The 24414-nt window shown below is 39.9% G+C and overlaps 1 protein-coding gene across 1 annotated transcript; it reads left to right on the top strand.

Annotated features, from left to right (window-relative positions):
* Positions 1 to 1061: 1061 nt before the first annotated feature.
* On the top strand, positions 1062 to 23517 carry ptp4a2b (protein tyrosine phosphatase 4A2b). The gene is made up of 7 exons (XM_085261866.1): positions 1062 to 1216; positions 18455 to 18748; positions 19168 to 19276; positions 19358 to 19450; positions 19546 to 19676; positions 21140 to 21214; positions 22230 to 23517. Exons 2-7 carry the CDS (start codon positions 18744 to 18746, stop codon positions 22330 to 22332), a joined length of 516 nt encoding a protein of 171 aa, XP_085117992.1. The 5' UTR covers positions 1062 to 1216; positions 18455 to 18743; the 3' UTR covers positions 22333 to 23517.
* Positions 23518 to 24414: the final 897 nt, after the last annotated feature.

The following is a 24414-nucleotide window of genomic DNA, read 5'->3' on the forward strand; positions in this document are numbered from 1 at the left end:
TCTGTTGTATGGTTATGTAACAAAGAAAATATATATTAACTGGAATACAGAGGCTACTACTACATCTTAAAAAAAATCAGTAACACTTAGTAAAAATTCAGTAGCTCGTGTGCGGAGCAATCTGTTGCACGTAAAAGAACTGACACTAGAGGGAGATATACAATTATAAACAGCGTTTCAGGCCTCAGAGAGATGGGTGATTGCATAGTAAGTTTAGGACTGAAAAGAGGAACAGGTAGACTTTTCCTTTTCAGGTCAGCTCGCTGGATGTAGATGGAAGCAACACATATCTTTGCATAAATATTTTGCATGTTGAATATATGGGTTATCACGTAAGCAGAAGAGTATAAATGGATGGATAGATAACTACATTAAATGTGGATAAACAAACATATGAATGAGCTGGCTTTTAATTAAAACAACTAAACTAACTCTGATGCGTGACTGGAGGCGATTCAACAGTCTGTACTTTTCGAAACAAAACGGTTCTTGTAGCCAATCCAAAATGTGCTTAGATAAGAATAAAATCTATTTTTAAAAAACAGCCCATGAGTTCAGGGACAATATGGTGCTATTACTTGCTGGAACTGTCGTCACCATGGTGAGCTGTCATCAGTCAACCGGATTCTTCTTACGTCGTGCTGACGTCAGACCATCCATGCTGCATTCGAGAGATCCCGGTAATTCTGGCGCAGTGACCGCAGATACAACCTGATGCACATACATGTGCTGTTATAGAGAGAAGTAATAGAAGATATGAAAAGTTACCTACACTAAAGCAAAGTGAGGAACGACCTTGAAGCTAATCCCTTCAGACGTTGCCATGCATGTCACTTAAACTTTATTCCAGTTTCCGCTTCCTGATAGTTAAATTGGTGACGAGGAAACACTCAAACAAACAAGAAAAAAAAATGCTAGGATGATCTGGGATACACGCGTCTGTCGTTTAAAGTTTTCCGAGGTTTGCAGATTTCTCAGGTGGCCCTCATTTTGTTGACTATTAATTCGCACTGCCTGGTCGACATTTTTCCGACGGTCCCTGAAGGTCTTGTACAAACTGAGGAGGAGGCTCCTCCCCGACAACAGTTCCCGACCTCCGACGAGATCTCAGGCTGCCACACTAAAGAGGAACAAAAAGGCGATCTGACAGCGCTTTCTGCACTCCCTCCACTTTCTCCGGGGTAGTCACGGGATTTCAATGTTCAGCTTGCTCTTTGTAAGTACTCAATGACTAAAAGATCTCAGCAAACCTCTGGGAACTTCTTTCTGCGTTGATTGAATGTAATTCTAGTGCTATAGATCCGCTAGAGCCCACTGAAAAGTTGAGTTCCATATGTTAGGTGATCGCCACACTGCCGGGCAGCCAAAGTAAGTTGCATGAGGAGTCGTCCGAGAATAGTGTCCAGTATGTAGCCACGTTAATGGTAGCTCGCAGAGCAAAGCTTAAGACGGTTTAATCGTGTGCTACAATCGGTGTTGAAAATCCCGTTAAAGGTATGAATGTTCATTCTCACTGCCTCAGACATCCGTGATATCCACACTTGAGTCAATTACCTTTGTCTTGATTGTTGCAGTGCTGCTGGTCTAAAAGATTGCTGCTAAAAGCAAAGTGCGTTAGCTAGCCCGCTAGCTAACATAGCTGCGCTAGCTTGCTATCGCGGCTATGGCTTTTTCCTTAAAGAAGAAAATCGCTGACTAGCATTAGGACTACTAACACGACTATGTCATAGCTTGTGTTTTTCTTTTAGAACAGGATACGTTTAGTTGTATTCATAACGTGGTGTTTTCTAAACTGACCGTCGTTCGGAATACCACAAGTGCTAGCGCTACCTTAGCGCTACACGGTGCAAGGGTGTACAGGTTACCGTAGAATTTCTTCTGAACAACGTGTATCATATTGGCAATGAATACTTGTGTTAACGTTAACAATTGTGCTGGCTAGTAGTGCTACTGTTGTGTATAAGATGCTTGAGTTATTTGTAGTTGTGGAAAGCTGCGTGGTAACTATATGGCGACTAAGCTAGCCAGCTGCCTTCCGCCCTTTGTGACAAAATCTTGACCTGCAGTATAGTTCACCCATATGCTAAAGGCCAATTGCCAGGCTGACGGGTTGATTTATTTTTTTTTCTTAAACCGACAAACGATTTGTCATGTCTGTTTGTTTGTCGTCGCGGCTACTGGACTGGACTGTCGTGCTCCTTGTCTTTATTGCTTGCTGTCTGGTTGGAGTCGGAAAATTTGCTCTGTTTCGACGAAAAAAGGAGAGAAAAAAATGGCCAACACTGGAGTTAGGTGGGTCTATAATTTAGCCTCGTCTGGTTTCCTAAAACAGCAAGCGCCCAACCATTTAGCCATGTGGGTTGAAGTGAAATGAGGAAATGCATTTCGGGAGGAAGTTGACTAGAGCAGCTGTGACACTAAAGGCCGCGGCACATTCCCATGCCTCTCAGTTTTCAATTTATGACCTTCCACTGATTTGAGGCTCCCCTCTGGTAGTAAATTCTAGTGGGCGGCTAATACAAGTGAATAGCCATCCTACCAACAGGGCGGATGAGTCAATCAGTAACTGGTGTAACAGGTAAGCTAATTATATACTCCCGATTATGAGTCACTGCAAGGTGACCTGGTTTGCCTGTTGATAGGATGAGATGAGTGATTGCATTCAGGAAAAAAAGCTAAGGGAATGTTGGGACACTACAACAGAAATAATAGAAAGTTGCAGTGAGTAATGTAATCAATAAGGTCTATACTCTTGCTTCATAAAAGGTTAGACTTTCACAACTTCAGTATTGTAATGCTTTGCAGTCTTCAGACTCCACTAGCATTTTATTCTTTGTGGAAGTAGGTCGTTTGAACAGATGACCCGCTTTATTTTGTAGCTAATTGACACATGATGCTCTGGCCAATCTAGAAATAGCAACTCTCACTCAATCTGCTTATATAGCACATCCCTCAGCTAAAGTCAGCCCTATACTGCTTGGGTGGGCACTCATTTTTGTGATCCGACTCTGCAAGGCAAACTTCTATTACCTGTAACTTTTGTAAGCCAAACTTGAATTATCCTTATTTGAGTTTTGCTATTTTCTCAGCTAAATCAAACTTGTTGTTTAAAGACTTAATATGCTGGTTGGTTGCTAATTTATGCCTACTAGGAGCAAAGAAAATGCCCTGTGACAAGATGGGAAGTTCTCAGCCTTGGTTACTGTAACTGTGAAAGGTGAACCCAGTGTGCAGTAACTTGATATCAGCCTACAAAGGAGTGTTACTGGGGGAGAAGAACACCTATGTTGTAGCCTGCTGGCTTTCAGCCCATCAAGCCACAGGGGGGTGACTGAGTGTTGAAAGGTAGAGCAGAGGAGGCCATTCCATACTGACTGCTTAAACACATTTTAAAATTTAGCTACTCTCCCTATCTGTGGTGGGAATGGAACACGACGTTTTTGGTTTTACAATGGGCTCACTCCTATCTTTGGCTGCAGTAGAAGTTGTTTTGAAATTGGTATAAAGTGGCAAGCTAAGATTAGTTGGCCACTGTTTGTGCTACCTCTTTTCAAAGCGATTAAGTGAAGCCCATATGTAGTTACGCATTAGTGGGCACCTTTTTGTGAGTAGCTCGTTTATTGCAAAGTGTGTGGATTAATGAATCATGCAGTGATCGGCACAGTGTTTACTGTTGTTGCCACAGTGTTGGGGTAAAGCAAAGGCTCAGTGGCACTGGCAGTGTTTCACAGATTGACACCTCTCCTAGATTGCTGTTGCAGGGGTTCCCGCTGAAACTATAGCAACAGGTAGGAATAGGATCCTCCTTTGTTTTTTGTGTTTACACCTGCCTTGTTTAGCTACAGCTGTCAGAGCTGCAGTTAACAGGGGAACACGGAGTTCTGTGCCAGAACATGCAATAGTAATATGTGTTATTGTTGTTTGAGCAGCTGTGTGTAGGTGCTTGCTTTCTCAGATTTTAAAAACGGTGCTATTTTTGAAGCAGACAACAAACCCTCTGTTTGCCCATTGCCTAGGTGTTTTTTTTTTTTTTTTTTTGGTGTGTGTGTTACTGGCACCCCCACCCCGTGAGTGCCTCTCGCAAACTAGTGTGTTCATTGTGGCTATAATCTCAAAAAAGATGGATTTGCTACCATGAGCTAAATTGAGATCATAAGGTGATTTATGGTTCTGTTAGGGGCTGTTGGTTTTTAGTTGAGAAAAAAAAGTTCCTTGATGACAGCATATAAACAAGCGTTAATTCTCATTATTGCTGCACTCTTAGGTTTTCTTTAGCTTTACTTTGTGAGCATTTACTAAGCACCATTGCTCCTTTTTGATTTCTTATCAAGAGACACCATATTCCCCGCAGGAGCACTTGTTGCTACCACAGGGATAATTGTTGATATGGCAACAGGCATCCCCCGATGCTGCTGTCAGAAGGCAGTTGGTTTCCAAATGTCAGAAGAATTGATGTTGTGGTGGGATCAGCACCTCCCGGCAAAAATGCGAGCAGACATTCTCTTTACTGGCTCGGTCTGTTGCTGAGCGTTGGTCTCGGCACAGAAATGGACTTCTAGACAGTCCTGGAAGTTTACTTTTCTTAATGTTGGGTTATTTTCTATTTTTATTTTTTTAAATTGTAAATCTGTCATGAATTGACTCTTGCACATATCAATTATAGCTAAATGAACCCATAAGCCTGGCACACTTGTAAACAAGAACCATTGTGCCTTTAAACAACAAGGCAGTTAACTTCTACAGGAGCAGCTGTCAGTTATTTGCTAGAGTGGAAGTAATTGTTAGCTGGAATGTTGAAGGAACACCTTGTATTTTAACTTGCCTGTTCTTAAGGATGCACCAATTGTGAAAGTCTGTTATTTGTTTACCCATATATGCTAGAGGGGGAAAAAAATCATCACAATCAAAATGAAATGAGATTTTTTTTATCTGTATTTTTCCAAGTCTGTATTAGCTCTTATTTTGGAACTCTGTATAATGAATTGACTGGAACTAGAAGCTTTCACTGTTCTTGGCAGTCTTAGAGTTCTACTTACTGTTGGTTATTCTAGCAAATGTTTTTAATCGGTCTTTGGTTACTGTCACATTAAGCAATAAAATTAATAAGAAATGCATTATTGTGAATATTTATGGCCTTCCAAATTTCCAGAAAAGGAAGTAAAAAATGTATGTGTATATATGTGTGTATGTGTGTGTGTATATATATATATATATATATATATATATATATATATATATATATATATATATATATATATATATATATATATATATGTATATATATATATGTATATATATATATATATATATATGTATATATATATATATATATATGTATATATGTGTGTATATATATATATGTGTATATATATATATATGTATGTATATATGTGTATATGTATGTGTGTGTGTATATATATATTTGTAGATTTAGAAATGGTCAGCACAAAACAGCCTCACTATTTGTGGACCAACAATTAGGGAGGCCAGTGGCAGCTTATACTTATTAATAGCTACATGTTCTGCATACTAGCTGTGTGGCCAGTATGCAGAAGATGTGACCACAGCAAATGTTCAGAACTTTGTCCAGCAAGAAGGGGTAGATGTTTTTAATCATTAAAAAAGTCACTATAGAAATAATTTGGTATTGATTGTTGTAATTGCTGTGCTGTGATTTTTTTTTTTTTTTTTTTTTTTTTTTTTTTTTAAATTTTATTTATTTAATTTTTTGGCACCCTCCGGTGATCCCTCAGAGAAAATGAGTCAACATTTTGCTTCTGATACACGGCAAAAATTTGCCAAATTGAGTGACAGTGTTGCTCAATTAGGAACAGTGAGGTAAATGAGACTGTTTACTGCATCACGATTCTAAATTAAAGGAAGTAGTGATGAGATTAGGTTTCTGTGTGTTTAAAAGAGAGAGGAAAAAAAAAAGGTGAACAATTGAATTCCAGAATTGAAAACCGAACAAATACTTAAAAAATAATTCCATGAATAGTTGACTCTTTGGCTACAGCACTTTAGATTTCTTGTTAAAATGCGTCTTTATGCTGACTTTCAGTGCGTAATTCACATGTTAGCATGCAGGTCAAGGTGTGTCTCGTTGCTGCTTTGTGTTCTGTCTGTGTTGAGAAATGTCATCCTGGAGCAGATTTAGGATTGTGAGATGAGATTATAACTTATCAAAGGCGCTCAGATGGCTCAATATAGTCCAGCGACCCATATTCCAGATCAAGCCAGAAAACTACTGCCTTGTCTTTGGAGTCATATTTGGTAATGGCAACTATTACACACATTATTATTATTATTATATACTATGTAAATAGAACCGTAAAGGTACTGAAGGTTTAGAGTTTTCTTGTAAACAAATGTGATTTTTGTATTTGGAATTGGTTATTGCTCCTCAAGTTTTCTGCAACCAAGACTCCACAATTTAACTTTAAAATGCAGGAGTCAAAGTGCAGATGGTGACGTCAGCCTGATGAATGCTGAACTTTGTAATCAGCATCTGAGTTGTTATGAATGGATGAGTTTTAAAAGTCTTCCAGTGGTCATTTAAAACTTCGGGAAAATGTGTAACGAATTTGGGTACAAACGGTTTAAATGGTAAATGGCCTGTATTTGTATAGCGCTTTCTAGTCCCTAAGGACCCCAAAGCGCTTTACACAACCTGTCATCCACCCATTCACACACACATTCACACACTGGTGATGGCAAGCTACAATGTAGCCACAGCCACCCTGGGGCGCACTGACAGAGTGCACAGCACCTCCCGGCACAGTTTAAAGTTTTCTGATCTGTAACTGGAACTCCCCACTAACGTTTTTTGCTAGTTCATCTCTGTATGCACACCATAAAAATTTGCTGTATTTTTTTAGATCCGCAGCATCCAAGCATTGGAGATTTTGTAAGTAGAAATCTCTGCGGTACCTCATTGTTGTTATTTACTATTTTTCAAACCATGGATTTTTCAGTTGGTGAGCTGGTCCACAATCTCAGAAGTAGATTTGGTGCTCCTGCCATTTGTATCTCAATCTTGTATCATTTGGTAACTTGCCCAGCCTTTGTTGACGCACGCAATTGGCACAAACACTTTATATTACCACCTTTTGTCTCTTATTAGTTTCCTTTGTGTATTTGCACTTTTGATTCTCACTGAAATCGCAGGGAAAAAGTGTTTTTTGTTTAACATATAATTGGGCAGTCTTTTTTTTTTTTTTTTTTTTTTTCTTTTTTTCTCTTTCCCTATTTTGTGAAAACTGATTAAAAGTGGACGTAGGCCAATTATGTGAGGGTAGAACAGACCTTTGTTTAAATGTTTTCAACCTTTTCATTCCCATTTCTAAGGTGCTGAGCCCTGGTCTCTTTCAGTGTATTCCAGAGATGGATCAGTCTTTGCCCTCCCCCTCTAAGCTCTATCAGAAGCCTTTGATCGTTACACTGTTTATCTGTGCTCACTCAGAGGCAGCAAAGCAGTGTGATAAGTGGGCTTTGCCATGTGCAAGTGCATGTGTTGTGGGTGTTCGTCTGTTCATGGACATAGAGGGTGGGGGTTACATGTTCCCATACCTCCCTCTCTCAAACCCAGTTTACACAGACAAAAAAAAAGGCAGTACAGCAAGTTCCCTGCAGGAAGATTACCTCTTGTGCTTTAGGGCTACAGAGAGCTAACCTGCTGTTCTGAATAGGGATTGGAAAGAGACTGCCCATTTATGACAATGTCAGCAAAATAAGCTTGGCATTTAAAAGCAACACTGACAATTACACTTATATTTTTATTCAAATATCTTAAAACTCTTATACTTTCAGAAATATAAATGAGGAAATGTTCTTGTAAAAATAATTCATATAGACTTGTACACCACAAGCTCTAAGGGCTATTGCACAGCAGTTATAATAAGCTCTGTCAAAAGTTACACCCGCTCACAACATAACATACTTGGCTGCCAGTAAGTAGATCTAATCAAGATGCAAAATAAGTAGACATGGCAGCTGCATTTGACATCCTCTTTTTTTTCTTCTTCTAACTTTTGCTGTCACTGTTCTGAAAAATCACGAGTGTATTCTTTGTGTGATTTGCAAGTTTTAAGAAGTAAAAATGCTTCCCCTTTTTATAAAGGTCAGCAGTATTAGCGCTATTCTATACTAGAGTACCAAGGTTTACCAAGGTCCATGGTTTGTCAAGAGACACTTAATAAATGTGCCTAAGTTACTCCCAGCCATTAAAAATGTTTTAGTCAGTATTTATGAGGATTAGATCAGAGTTGCTTTGGAAACCAGTCCATTTGACCAGTTAAGCAAATTTGTCGCTTGCCAGTTTAATCTGTTATAGCTTATCAGTAGTGATTTTTGTGATGTAATTACAAAGAGGAATTAGCTGTCTTGGTACCGTGAGTAAACAATGCAGCTTCTGTTCTACAGTATGTACGTCTAACCAGGTGTTTCTGAAGAAGACTGCTCTACGATTGGAAAATATTCCAGGATCACGGATTGTTTATGGTTCAGACAGACCAGCAGAATCGTGAGTTGTGCTTATGGAAATGATCTAGCTGTTAACCTGCAACCAGTCATCTTTCAGTTAACCAGTTCAGGGTTGCAGGGGGTGGGGGCATGGATTAAAGCCTGAAAATGGTTGGACAGCATCAGTGTCTGACTGGTCTACTTTCAGTGGTTATTGTTGGGATAAATAGAAAAGTGCTGCCACAGTTTGAATGAGGTTAGATGGGCAGTTCTTGGAAAATGTGTAGTGACAGGTGATTATGATGTGAAGTCCCATGACTTACCTACATCAGTGTTGTTGTTCTTGTTGTTTTCTATAATTATTAAGTCCTAACAATGCATTTGTCTTTAAACATTACTTACTGGAAAATGCCTTGCCTAACCAGTATATCACCTTTCCCTAAAGGCTTAAATAAGAGACATACCAAAGCGCTTTTAACCACTCCAACTGTAACAGGAAAACACCATCCTGTTTACCACCTTAGCATGATAATTATTTACAAACAAAGCAAATGCACTCTTTTAAAATGTATTTTCTAGATGTTTGTCACAATCATTTAAAAACGTACTGCTGCACTACTGCTATTATGCTAATGTTGCATCATGTCACCCAATTATGGTGTATGATTTTTTTTTCTGTTTTTATTTTACTGTAAGGACTGTGTGTGAATGAGGAAACTATCCCAATCCTGAGTCATTTTCATCTCCCCAGAGTATTTGTCAGCGTTTATATTAACTACGCATTAGTCCAGTGATGAAATGAATCCATGCCATAACCATTTTATATGGATGCTTGAATAAAACTACTGATTCTACAGTTAAGAAGCATTGCTATAGAGTGATTAAATGAATGCATGTCACAGTCATCTTTTTTTAATTTGAGGTCCAGTATGAGCAGCTTTTGATGAATAGAATCTATTAATATTATAACAGTGCCTTAGCAATTGCATGATGATTAGCTACAGTACTAAAATATTAAGACAGATCTCTGATATTTATTTTTTGTCTAAATGGGTTTTATTGAGTAATTTAAAAATATAATTAAGCAATCGATCCTAGACTTGAGTTATACAAGATATACGTGGAGCCATATCAACCGCTATACAATTTAAAGGCCTAGTTAGCACGTGCTAATGGGGCGAAAGCTGTAATATTTGAAGCATGCTCAGATAAGGAAATGCAAATGTATCAGAGTAACTGAGCTTCAAATATTTATGGCGATCAAGTGGCCTCTGATTTTAAAAAAGAGGGGTTGGGGGGAGAAACTCAAGTATGAACCTAACCATGGTTTTGGAGTCTTGTTACACCCCTTATGATGATTGATGAAAGCAGCCATATCAAAGGCGAACCAGTTAGAATGGGTGCATCCTGAATGGGCACAGAACTAGTTTTTATATAATGATCATCTATACCGGAGAGGTGCATTTTATTTTTATTTTTTTAATTTATTTATTTATTTATTTTTTCTGGGACAGTTGCTACACAGGTGCTAGACCTTTTGGCAGTTCATGTATTTTCAATACTGTTTGAAAATTAAAAGCATGTAAGCAAGTTTAGTGAGTTTCAGTGAGTCTATAAACCCTTTAAAGAGGGTCTGCTGTGGATTGAGGAGTCCAGCTGCTGGGCAGTCCTGAGGATATATGCGTATTGGCTGGCTGACAGATTCATAGAGGGCCATTCTTTAACCCAACCTATTTGTAGCCTGATGAAACCGTGGCAATCCACACACAGGTTTTAACAACAGGAATGTTTTCCTTTCCACTTGCTGTTAGCACTTTTACTTTTTGATGGAGAGAGGGAGAGCAGGTGCCTTTCCCTGAGGTTTAGTCTGGTTTTTAAAATACCCATCTTTGCTTTTTTTTATTTTATTTTTTTTTTCAAACTAAACACACCACAGGTCTTTGTCACAATGTCTGTGCAGTGCCACCTTGACACAGGTAAACACAGACATGACCGGCTGTGATTCACATCCTGATTATAAGGATTCAAGGGCCGGCGATGTCTCAATCAGCCTGAAAACAACAAATGTTTTGTCCTGTTATTCTATCAATTCTCATGACGTATAATACCTCAGTGTTTTATTTACATCATTGTATTGTTTGTGTTATTACTTCTCAGTTGGTCAATTCAATTGATTAGATTTCTAATTCACTTTCCCATTGATTTCACCAAGTTGGTTAACTTTAACACCAGAATATCCTTAAGTGTTTTTCAACTAATGACACGTATTGTCCTATCAATATTTTGCTCTGCACTTGTGCTGGTAGTACTAGGAAAAATGGCTTACGCATTGCTGTATAATCCAGCTTTGATACTCCAACCTCAACCCGCATGGCAGGTGAAGAAATGTTTTTCCTGTTCTCAGAAACGTTTTGAATGGGCGCACACCAGTTCTTCCCACCTCCAGCCTGAGCCTCTTCTTTCTAAAATCCCCAGGAGTGTGCAGCTCATGGGAGGCACAACAACAGTTTGGAATCACTATTGGAGTTCCCAGTGGAGTTTTTGCATACGGGCCACCCTCCCTTAATACAGTCTTGTTCAAGCATGTCTGGGGATTTTGGTTTGTTTGTTACACTATGAAGGGGGGGGAAGGGACTGGTGAGGCAAAAAGGGGGGTAGAAGCTGAACTAGAGTAGGGTTTTGTGGGGGGGGGTTGTTTTTTGTTTTTTTTGTAGTTTTGTGCACATGTTTACTTGCATGCTTGCTTGCCTGTATGTCTTTGCTTTTTCAAGCGTGACTGATGACAAGGGCGTGTTGTGCTGCCCATTTCTTTTTAATGTTTGTACTGTTTGTTGAATACTTTGGTGACCTGTCACCATAACCTGTACTGACATGGGTATTGCGTTGTCCTTGGAATTATTAGAAAATGTTTTTTTTTTTTTTTTGTTTGTTCGTTTGTTCCTCCTCCCCCATTGTAGCACAAATTCTCAATCCACTGAATTAGTTTGATAGACACCATCATAAAATGCCAATGAAGCGTTTTTTTTTGTTTTTGTTTTTTTTGAAACACGTACATACATATGGAACAATTTCGGCATATCATTTGGGTCCTGCATGCTGGGGCTTCTTGTGTAATGGGCTTTATCTGGCACCTGCTGTGGTCCTTCAATTGAATTGGGATTTGAGGAGTTGGGGGAACCTGAGAAATTTTTGCAGCGTGGTGGAGGACATTGTTCTGCTAGAGGAAAAGGACCTGAGGTTTTCTGGTAGAATGTTTCATTGTAACAAGATGAACAAGCTTTAGTCTCGTGTAAATGGGGGGGGGAACCCTTCTACTACTACTACTACTTCTTTTTTTTTTTTTTCTCCTCTCCCGGTCCAGCTGGCAGGGTTATTTAAAAAAACAACAACAAAATAACAGGAAAAAACAGTCGTCATGCAGCTGCACCTGAAGGCTAGACCCTTGTTTTTCATGATTGGTTTTTACCCAGCATGTGACATGTAAAATAAATGGAAGGGTGATTGTGATATAATATAATATTGGGGGAGCATATTTTGTTACAGTGTTAAATAAGTGGTCCATACAGTAAACATTTTCATCTTGGAAAACGGACAATCATCAAAGCTCGCTATGAATAACCATAACCTACTCTTGCTCCACATATGAGTTTGACACCCACCCACAAGTAAACCAAAGGTCTGCAGGTAATTTGTAATTGGCTTAAGTGTATTTTTTTTATTTTATTTTATTTTTTATTATTATTATTATTATTTTTTTTTTTTTTAAGTTCTAAAGGTTGGGGTGTGTGTGCTAGTACGGCTGTTTGTATCAACTCTTTTCTCTCCCACTAAAGCATTAAGTTCTTGCTTTTTCATTCTTTATCTCTTTTTTTTTTTTTTTTTCTCCCCCTTTCTTAGCACTGTCTTACAGTAACAGTAGTGCTGTAGTGAGTGTAGTGCTTTCTTCTTCATCTTGGGTTTTTGGTATGAACACTGTTAGGGCTGCTCCAGTTTGAGGTGACATACACCCACCCACCCACCCAGCCTATCGGTTGTATTGATGTCACTACTAGGAACCAGCTGGACCATTGGGTGATCCTCTGATTTATCTCAGCTAGTTTTTACCCATTGCCTTTTTGTTTCTCTTCTGTACTCTTTTTGCTCTTTTCCCCTCTTGTTCTAATCTTGCTAATCTCTTGTTATGTCCTTACAGGATGTCTCTTCAAATGACATCTTGCTGGCTTTCTTCGTGGTACTATTTCTTTGTCTCTGTCCTCTTTGACATTTCCAAGTATATTAGTTATCTTTTATTTGGCTCTCATGAAGGCCACAGGAATGAAGGCAGGTCTCTATGATACTTGGCTCCGGTTGTGCTCCTCCTGGTTCGTGGTTTCTCTACGTTTGTTTGCAGCTGTCAGCGCTTCTCAATCTTCTCGAGTTTCACATCAGTGCCCGTCATATCAGAGAGGTAAAGGGAGAATTTAGTACTTTGCTGTCAATACAAAGTGTCGTATTATTTGTGAAGGCATTCTAAGAATGAGGTGGGTGCAGCAAGCATGTAGGTGAGTGTATCAGAGCTTTTTTTTCATTATCATTGCATGTTGCTGTCATGTCAGTGAACATGGTTTCCTCCAGCTTGCCCTCTCACCCTTTCCTCCTCACATGACAGGTGTGCTCCTGTACTTTTCGACTTGGATCTCATGGCAAAAATTAGGCCTCAAGCTGCTTCAAGGCAGTACAGTCTGGTCATGCCCAGTCTGGCTCCAGACAAAGCGTCAGTAAAAGACGGAGAGCCTAAGCTAACCTCAAACCACCAGACTGGGATGCATGTAAAACTAATATTTTTCACCATGGGGGGAGGATGTACTCAGACATTTTGTATAAAAAGTCTGTTTCGTCATTTGGTATTCCATGTCTCACTTCTGTGTGTTGATGTATTTGTCTTTCTAATTTTAGAGCAGCCTGCCTCACCCACTCCTAAGCTTGTGGCTAGCTACACTATGTGAACAGCGTGCGTGTGTGTGTGCGTGTGTGTATAGTAGTCCTGGTGGGAGAGTCATGGAGACGGCCCACCTGATAGCTATCAAGTGCCAACAAGAGCTTCTCACAGCTTTAGCTTTGCAGTTATGGAGTCTTGTTGCAGTAAAATCCTTAACATGGCGAAAGCCTTTTAATTAGCACTCCCACTGTAGCACTTTACTCTTCATGCACTTAAGCTGTGATAACTTCACAGCTGCCACCTGCAGCGTTTTATTGTTGATATTCTGAGCTTAGTTACCACTTATCTTGCACTACAGGATAATGCCATATTCATTTAGTTTGTTTTATGTCTGACTTGACTTCGTATTTCACCAGACAGTTTGATGAATCAAGCAGAAAAAAAGAAAATGAGTTAGCAGCTGCAGGATACCCACACCCTGGTTCCCATTCTTTTGCCATTTTTATCACCTGTTTAGGTTTGCGTGTCCTTTTCTGTTCTGAGATACTGCAGTCCTTATCAGCTAATACTTGAACTCCTCGCTCTCTCGTCCTCACAGTCTTACTCGCTGTCTACCGTTGCTTTGCCTTAGTTACTCTTAAGAGGGTTCTGGTGAGGACCAATCAATTTGGGAAGTTCTTCCCATCCAGCCTCAGTCCTTTTCCCCTGTTTCTTGCTCCAACAGCCCTGTTCCAACAGTGAACACGTGATGTTGAACAGGGCACCAAGGGAGCTTTCTCTGAGCCATTGTGTGGGCCTCTGCCTTTACTCAGTGACCTTTCTCCCAATTTAGAATATATGTTTATACATGGACACGCATGTGCAAAATGCCAGCTGTAAGCCCAAGTTCTTTATAATACTGTTTCTAGTATTCATAAAATAATCTCACATTTAGATAATTTAGTAATTTTTGCAATCTTAGTTAAATACAATTTTTAAAAAGTAATGTTCGTTGATGATTTTGAATGTGGTTCTCACATTTAGTAGGTGTTTTGGTCTGGTTTAAAAATGGCAATGAAATTTTATTTGCTTCATTTGCTGCCAATTTATACAAACAAAATGGTATTGGTTAAGTTTGTATTTGTAAATAAAATTGGGGTTAACCAGACAGGAAAAGCTTAGCATCATGAGCTCTGATGATTTCAGGCTGTCTTCACCTTCTAGAACTTTCTTTTTCTATTTGTATTACATATATCTATTTTGTGAAATTGTGTATGCTGCACTGTTTTGTGGCAGAGCAGCTGCAGAAAATGTTTAGCCTGTATTTAGCAAAATACAGGCTAAACATTTTTAGCCTGTTTTTTAATTAGTAGTTTGTCCTAGCATTCTTACAACATTTCCACTAAGTTATACCAGCCATTCATGTCGAAGTGACTAGAGAGATCGTTAACACGCTTTCGGTCTACAGTTTGAAGGTTTTTCTGTCGACGGCTGCTCGTTTCCTGTGTGGTTAAACATACTTGGCTTGTACAAACACATTTGGTGTGTATCTCTGTGCATTTTTTTTCTTCCGTCTTCCCTGATCTAAGCAGTGCATAGCTGCAGAACCAGTTTGCAAATTTCAACAGTAATTTGCATGCATTCCCGACAATGTTGTGATGGCAGACTGGGCAGCAGCTGGGCAGGCCCAGTGTTACCACAGTTTGCTTACTTCCTCTGAAAGGCTTAGTCAGAACTGGTGGCCAAAACTTTTCTTCATCTTTCCGACTTTCTTGTTTATCTTCTGTTATGTAAGGCAATTTATGAATAGGTGACAAATAGCCAGGTATGGCTATTGGGTTTGAGTTGAAAGTTTGCGCATTTGCTGTCATTTGTTTTCACCTCAAAGCTTAGATTCAATACGGGACCCTTGCCTTTTTCACTTTTTTTATTTTTTATTTTTTTCTTTCTTTTTCTTTCTTTTTTCATTTATTTATTTATTTTTTTGCTTTATGTACCTTATGTCAGAGACTTTCTGTGGTCTCGGGCCTGGAATTGCTTCCTGTGCCGACATCGCCTATAACGATGACGTTGGAATTCACCTTACGCTGCTCATTGTATTGTTGTTGTTGTTGTTTATTGATCACAAAGTGCTTTGTTAATAAAATATTCACAGAGGAAGAACTTATGAATGATCACTTAATAATTCATTTAAAAAGCACATGCACTGGTCTTATCTGCACAAACAAAGCTGCCTGTGTGTACTATTGACCGTACGGCACAAATAGAATCTAAATCAAATAGAAACGTACAAACAGAATAGCAGAAACGTAATAGATTTCTGTCAATCAACAAGTGAATTATGTAATCATTACAGCTCTAGGTAGTGAGTACGGTGAGAAGGGATTGCAACAAAAACATGAAGCGCCTGAATTTAGCTCGACTGAGACTGCATTTAGCGTAATACTTGCTGCTTAGCCACACCTCATGTTCTGCACCTGGCCCTGAGGTGCTTTAGTTCGCATACACTTGTGCTAATTCTAAAATGGGGTTTCCCATCTGCCCCCCCCCCCCCCCCCCCCCCCCCCCCCACACACACACACACACACACACACACACACGCACACCTGTAACCCTTCTTGTGGCAGCATTTGGAACACAGACTGTATGAAGTCACTTGGTCCATCTGAGCAGCTATCCACAATCCAGTTGCTTTTCATCCTTTTAGCATAAGCTGTCATTGTGGTGTCCTTGGTGTGTATTTGTGTGCGTGTCTGGTTCTTTTGTTCTTTGATGGAGTTTTTTTTTAATTTCTTTTATTTATTTATTTTTTATTTTTTATTTTTTCCAGTCTCTTAGTCTGCTCTCCTCCTTTTCAGTCAGGTTTCACAGGTGAAAAGCACATGCTAGCTGCCCCGTCTCTCCACTTATCTGTCCTTTTCATTTCTGGAGGATTAGGAGCTGATGGGGGGGAAAAAAAACAAAACAAAAAAAACCCTTAGAAGCCTGCCCGACTTTTGTCCAGGCTTCAGTTGTCAGATTGTAGCCATGCCACACTCTTTTCTGTCGGGCTCAGTGGTGGTAATTAAAGGCATCACAGATGATCTTGGCCAACACACAGGCGCAAACAAAGTCAAGGCTGCTTTGAGTGCCATTGCAGCTGTTCCATGGGTTGACACACTTCTTGTGTAGTGGCGGTGTGGTTGATAGTACATATCAGGCTGGTTGACTTGAGACAGGCTAAAGATGGAAAAAGCTGTCACTCAATTTATTTAATATTTGAATGTATTATATAAAGCAGCTGAGAGTACAGAGTCTTGTTTCATTCAAAATAAGTTTTTATAAAAGGGGAGCATGGGATTGAAATGCTGGGGCTGTTTGAAGCTTTGCCCACCCGTTAATCCGCACCTTGTGACTGCTGCCTGTGACATGGTGCTAAAGTCCGAGCCTTTTTTTTTCTTTTTTTTCTTTAGCGCACGCACGCACGCGCAGACACACACACTCTGGTGTGTGGTAGGTGTAGAGATAGTCAGCTCTTGCCGTTTTTGTTTTGTTTTTAAATGCTACCTCCCCACCTCTCTCCCATATTGCTCTGAGAAGGTTCCAGCCAGTTTGTGGCGGCTGGATTTAGACTGTCAAGGACTTGGCACAGTTCAGCTGCTCCGTGGCCAGTTACAGGCCAGACATTACCTGTTCTGAAAGACACTGTTATGAAGTGTCTGCACTCCATGCTGTGAATATTATTAGTTTTCCATTTTGGTGACGGGTGGTGAATTGACAGTGATGTAATCCAAAGGTGCGTTCATTTCACTGCAGGATTAACTGGCTGGAAGGTAGAAACAGTCATGATGGGGATTTTTGAGTGTCTATACACTGTCGTTGTGCTTTAGTTCTTTTAAAGCTACCTTTAGCTGCTTTGTTATTCACAGGGGGTCGTCCCAGCAAGTAGCTCCACATGTTTGAGTTTTTAGCACCAGGTGACCTTCCTGATGCAGCCCCAGGGGATTTGTCCACCCCTGGAATCAAAAATAGGATCTTTTGCTTCTGTGAATGTGTAAACCTCTACAGCATGGAACAACCTTTATGTTGCAAATTCCAGAAGCTGATATTTGAGAAGTGAAAACACTGACAACAACTACAAGCAGACCGCAGATCATGTTTCAGTTAATCAAGACTGAAATGTATGCCTTTAATTACTAGGGAAGTGAGCTTGTTGGCTAGACACTTCAGTAATGGTGGTGTTGTTGTTGGTTAGATTCAGAAATACTTGTTGGATTAACTAATGGTTTGTATGTATGAGTCTGGGCTGCTGGGTAGTCACCTGCCACCTGTGACTCTGCTATTGGGATTTGTAAATGAGTAATGTGGAAGAACAGACTCAAACTAGTACACTGGCGTGTTATTTTGATCTAAATTGTTGTATGTAGTTTAATCTGGCATAGCCTAACTTCAGCAGAAGTGTGTGGCAGCTAACCTGCAAGGAAAGAGGCATGCTGATGCTAGCACAGTTCACTTAACCACACTTGGTGAACTAATCTGACATTGTGCGTGTGAACAGTGTTGTGCAAGGCTGCAAAGTGCCACACATTTCAGCAGCTTTTAAAATGCTGTTGGAGGCACTGAAGAATGTGATCAGCAGTTTTGGTGGTTTCCGTAAAACATTCAACAATGTTTGAAGATGTTTAACTTTGACCTTTTTAGTTTGTTGTTAATTAAAATCACTTGTTTAATGTAGTCATATATCCCTAGTTATTATAGAAAGCCTTTTTGATGGGGAGGAAAAATAATCTTGTATAAACTGAAATTCCAGATTTATATCTGCTTTATTAAAGGCTCCTTTAATCTGTACTGTTGTCCACCCAGTGCTCAAAAGTCAACATGTGGTATATTTAATCTCCAGACTAATAGTCAAATATAATCATGATATGCAAAATGTATTGTGGTTATTACCATTAATCAGCTGCAGATGTGCAAATTTAACAAGTATCATATTCTGTAACGACCTGAATCGGTGGCCTCCTGCTTGTGCAGACACTGGTTATCTGTTTGAAATAAATGGGTGCTGTTTGTGTGCGATCTCGTTACATTTAAGTCTCCCTTTCTGTGTTCTCTTCACAGGGTTTCTGTGTTGACTTGAGCCGTACCTATATGGCGTGTGTGAGCGGAGAGTTCTGCCAGGCACAGCACCTCACCTCTGTGGAGAAGTGAATCGGCCGCCCCCCGAGGGACTACGCTACCCAGAAACCCCCCTGACTGCCAGCGCACTAGGAACTGCTGACTTTTCCCAAAGGCCCTCTGGGATATTGCGTAGCCCTTGGCCTGATTGCTCTGCCCTGTCCCAACCGATACGAAAAACCTTTGCTTTCTACTTTCTTCTTGAACAGCCAATCACAAACAGCTCTCCTGAATGGGGTAAACTGATTGGATGACTCCTGGATAGTCTCCTCATCTTCTTCTGTGTTATTATTTTTTGTTATTAACTTTTTTTGGTTTTGTATTTTTTGTATTTTTATTTTATTTTTTTAAATCCCAAAGTACTGTGGACTAGTTTGTTTGTTTGTTTTTTCCTTTTCTTTTGTGTTATCATTCTGTGTACATCATCCCATAGTGAATACCTGTTGTCCTCCTGAGCGACCCCCCCCTCCACGTGTTGTCATTTTTATTTATTCTACCCTACATGAAAACATACGTTTCCTAGCAAATTTTTTTTTGAGGGTTTTCTTTTCTTTCTTTCTTTCTTTTTTTTTCTTTTTTTTTTTTTTTGCTGACTTCTGAGCCAAAAGTCGCTTTTGTTTTGTAAGAGTTTTGTATTGTAATTGTTTTTTTTAAAGCCGTCTCGCCAACATGAACCGCCCCGCTGCAGTTGAGATTGTCTACGAGCGCATGAGGTTCCTCATCACCCACAACCCCACCAACGCCACACTTAACAAGTTCACCGAGGTATGCTTACGTTTGTGTTATTGCTGATTATCAGATTCCCAGGGCTCTGTCTCAAATGCACCCTTTCACGTTTTCTGCCAGGAACTGAAAAAATTTGAGGTGAACACTCTGGTTAGAGTTTGTGATGCCACCTATGATAAGGCTCCAGTAGAGAAAGAGGGGATACAGGTCTTGGTAAGTGTTGACATACATTTTCGTGGCAGTCTCTTACTGGATGTTTGTGCTGTTCAACTAAGTTATTTGATGACGATTGATGTTTTCTGCTTTAGGACTGGCCTTTTGATGATGGTGCCCCTCCTCCCACCCAGATCGTGGATAACTGGCTCAAGTTGCTCAACACCAAATTTCGAGAGCAACCCGGCTGCTGCATTGCCGTACACTGTGTGGCAGGCCTCGGACGGTATGTATGGTGTACAGTTGGCCTCCTTTTCACCAAAACTCTTTTTTCTTACGTGCCCAAATAACAGTCCTGCGTGCAATAAATGAGAAATGTAGTGGTATGTTTTAAGTTAGAGGGTTAGAAGGTGGTTATTTGGGTCCATATCAAAGTGGCTGCAGAGATAACTGAGACATCTGTTCTCAAAGTTAGACGTGCCATTTCCAAGGCAGCAACACAGCCTGTCCCTTGTGTAACGCAGCCCATTTGACCCAGTATCTCATCCTTTTGTTTTTTCCCGCCCTGTTAGTAATCTGGTTAGTGTGACCAGGGACCATTTTATTGCTGCGGTATTAACAGTAGCTCCAGAGAGATGTGGTCAGAGAAAGCATTCACTTGTTGTTTCTTCACTATTGATCACACAGCATTGGCTGGTCTTGCCTTTCACCCCCACCTCCAGAATTGAATCCTCAATACTCATTAGTGATTCATTTAGTAACTCAAATGATTGTCTCCTTTTTCTCCTCCTGTTAGAGATCATTTAAGCAGCTGATTGTCTTTTTACTGAGCACTATCATTAGCTATAACAGCCGGACATTGGTTCTGGGGGGGGGAAGCGCTAGCTTTCGAATACATTCTATCTAGTTATGATCTTCCGGAGATGAAAATATGCACACTTCTTAGTCAGAAACCAGTGTGACAGTGAATTACAAACAAGTTATGCTGAATAACAACACAAAGTGTGAAAACAAATAAGGCATAAGCACATGACATGGGGGGTGTTTGTGTGAAAATGTCTTTCCTGACCACAAGTGCAGAGTTAGCCAATCTGCTCTCAATGGCTTCTAGCGTTTTGCATTGCTGTGGCATTCCAGAGACTTTCTAATTCCCAATATTGGTTAGACTGGCATTTTCTGACTGCGTCTCCTCTCCTTCTTTCCTGTACTTTGTTTACTGCAGTCATATGAGATTTCTGCCTTGCAGTGTGATCTGCTTTAAACAGGCTAACACTTAAGCCTTCAGTGTAGGAGGCAGCAGTTATGTGCCGCCTTTTAACAGAGTCCACACAACATTCTCACATTCTGTCTGTCTTGAATTGTATGTGAGAAAAAAGCCACTAAAACAACTGCTGTCAGCACTGAGCTCTAACCTGCCGAGTGGTCTGGAAAGTGTTTATGTTTCTCTTTTCTCACCCCATCTCCTGTTGTGAGAAAGGAGAAGCCTTTTACTGTAACTCATCAGTTAGTTTTGTGTTTGAGGCTCAGGGTGTGAGCACAGTGCCCCAGCAGGGCAACAGTGTACTTGTGCACCCCTGTTGAGTTCCCAGGCCTCTTTTTCAGGTTTAAACGCCCCTTTCTCATTCCTTCACCGCCGTATTACTGTGGAACCATGTGACTCTTGGCATTTAATCTTCTCTTCTCCTTCTTTCTTCCTTGGATGCTCTGTCTGCTTGAACTGGTGGTCCACTGGATTTCTTCACCTCACAGAGCTCCAGTCTTGGTGGCCTTAGCCCTCATTGAGTGTGGGATGAAGTATGAGGATGCTGTGCAGTTCATAAGACAGTAAGTATACTCTTTGCTTTTGTACTAGAACCATAAAAGGAGGCCAAGTCTTATCAAAGATTATTGCCTTTTTAAGAGACTTGCAGTGTAAATCAGACACAAGGTGTGCTGATACTGAAAACTCAGACCTCCATAAAACATAAGAAATGATTAAATGCATTTAAGTTGGAGGGATTTAGAGTCATGGAACTTTTTTTTTTCTGCTAGGTGATATCAAAGGTCCTTTTGGGAGGAAGGTGCTTTCAGAACTTTTTTGTTTTTCCTTCCCTGGTTGGAAAGCTAATGCACTGTATTAGTGAGTTGGTTGACAGCATAGCAACATTTGGGCTATCAACAAAAAGTTGAAGGATGCTGTGAACAGAGCTATGGACTCATGATAATCAGAGTTAAAAGGGACCTATTTTTATGCTGTTTTAATTTAGATAACCTGGCAAGTGAGGTGGACTGAAATGCCTGATTAATATGTGCCTTTCACCCACATTACCAGCATGTGCTGCTCTGTGCCCAAAGATGGCATCCAGTAACTATAACAATTCACTTGGTGGTTTTTCCTGTAATCCTGCTTAATCTTAATTACTTTTTTGTGTTTGGATGGCCCGAGCAGTTGAAAGGAAATGCTAGCATGTTTTGTTTTATCTTTTTTTTTTTTTTTTTTTTTTTTTGAAGAGCTATTTGACATTAGCTGTGTAAATGACAGTCCTTCTTTAATGTATGCTGTTTACATAGGTGTGTTGTTTGCTTTAAATATGCCAGTTGCAGTGTGCTGCACCAAAACATCATGTGATCCCATCTAGACCAATGACAGTACACTTGAGTCACTGAGAAATTCCCATTTTAAGCCCTTACGCCAAAGTAGAAGATGGAGTTCTAGGAATTCAGAAGTACTAGTTCTGACTCGCTTGAAAATGCTTGTCAATCTTTTATAACTCCTGTAATCACCGTCATGTTTTAATGTGCTGCATTCTTTGTAGTCACGTTATTTAAAGAGCCTCTCCTTCTTTTCTTGTTTTCACAGGAAGAGACGTGGAGCCTTCAACTCCAAACAGCTTCTTTACCTCGAGAAATACAGACCCAAAATGCGTCTGCGGTGCAAGGATAGCATCTGCTGCGTTCAGTAGGCTGCCTGTCAGTGCGTCTTTCTTGTGCACATCTAGTGGGGAATCTTCCGATAACGGGAGAGATTTAAAAAGAAAAAACAAAACAAAACACGGAGAGTGCTATCAGTAATTATTGTGATGATTTGTTAACACTGAGTCATGGTTAATTGAGAAGGAAGCGAGTGATCAAATGAATGAGTCCAGATCTGGGGATCCACCAGCCGAACCAATGAATGGAAGGTTAAAGCACACAGATAGGCCCGCCACCCGGTTTATACTGTTCAACCACGGGCCAGAATTTTTCAACTTGAGTCCATCCTGTCTCTTATGGGGTTTTTATTTGACTTTTTTTTTTTTTTTTTTTTTTGTTCCAGTTTTAATCATGGGATAACAGTTTCCATTTTTTGTGAATGTTTATTTTTACACAAATGTGGTGATGAAATTATATATTCTCATTTTGATTTCCACTATTGATATTTTATAATTGGGCCAGAACGACATACTTTTTTTTTCTTTTTTTTTCTTTTTTAAAACACACATTGTGACTGTGTCTTTTTTGCACAAAACTCAAAGGTTCACCTGAAAAATGCAGTAATGTTTTTTTTCTTCTTACCCTTCACTTGCTTTAATGTCACTTTCAGTTTAAGGGGTCACTGAGTTTGAATATGTCTGTAATATTTATTCACAAGATATGTGTGGCAGTTAAGAGTTTGGCAGGGGCAAGGACACTTTGTCATCCAATAGTTTTAGTTTTATCTGTTTGAGAGCCATGTCTTTTTTCTTCTTCTCTCTCTCTTTTTTTTTCTTCTTTTTCTTTAAATCTTGTTGGAGTGCAATAATCAGTCCACCTCAGATATGTCCGCCAAACCCTGCTGAGTGTCCTACGCACACATACACACGAACTGCAGATTATCATCCAGGCCGTTTTAAAAAAAATAAAAAACAAAACAAAAAAAAAATACAACAAAAAACAAATGTAACTACAACAGGTACTTGTAATTTCATTCTCTCTCCCTTCTGGGGCTACAATAGGACTTTTTACAGGTATGCGTATTTAAACTCTTACACAGAGCCTAAGATTCAATCTGAAAGTCAAGCTGGAGAAGAATGAAAGTGGTCAGTTTTTTTAATCATTGTACCCATTTTGAAAACATCCCCAATTCATATTGGTTCTTTAAAGATAAATAAATTCAAATAAAAAGCAAACGTGTCTCCTTCCCACCCCCCCAAGGTTGTCACAGTCTGAGTGGGCACGGGCGTGATGTGTAGTGAAATGGGTGTTTCGTATGGTGCTTGTGGCAGATAAGAAGTCCCTGCCTAAATGCCGCTGTCCTAAAAGTTCACTTCAACCAGAGGAGCTTGTAAGAGATCCATCTAAAAGGAAACCATGGGAATGCATGGTTTCCTTTGTTTGGAGCAGTGAAGCCTAATTTCATTTCCTGGGCCACATGCAACGTACTTTGAGCTTAAATGGGAAGTCAGTGTAAAGACGTTTCACCTACACAATCCCTGAGATATCTTTATATAATATGCATTTAAAAAGAAATCTTAATTTCTTTATTAGTAAATTACTTTGTTCTTTAGAAGTAGGAAAAGCTGGAAAATGTATGAGGGAAAAGGTTTTTCAAAACAATTCAGTGGCTGAATTAGAGACTTAGCAGGACCAGTTCTGGCCCCCAGGCCTTGTGTTTGACGGCTTAGAATAAAGTTCAGGGGGAGGGGTTGTACATCCTGTTGGATTGTGCGGTTGTCTTGTTGGGTTTGCAAGGCTGCTGTGTTTCTGGTCTTCCTGTGTATCTGGCTGATATCAGGGGAAGGGTCCAGCTGCAGTCCCGACAAACCCCCGATCCCTCTTTACCCATACTTGATTCCTTACCCATGCTTTTTGAAATACCTGCTTCATTATGCTAAAGTATGACACACTTGGATATCACAGGATATCTAAACCAAAACTTCCTACTTCCTGTGCCAGTCATTGTTAAAAGTTCTGGTATGAAGATGGTGTGCATTTAAAATCAACACACAACAGTCAGTGGGTTTGAAATGTAATGTCAGACAGTGCCATCCAGGATGAGTCAGTACTTCCAGAGGCATATATGAGAC

This window comes from Mchenga conophoros, linkage group LG22, assembly GCF_057382185.1.
Source record: "Mchenga conophoros isolate Kocher_MC1m ecotype Shallow Benthic linkage group LG22, M_conophoros_male_GT1.1, whole genome shotgun sequence".
NCBI classification, from domain to species: Eukaryota; Metazoa; Chordata; class Actinopteri; order Cichliformes; family Cichlidae; genus Mchenga; species Mchenga conophoros.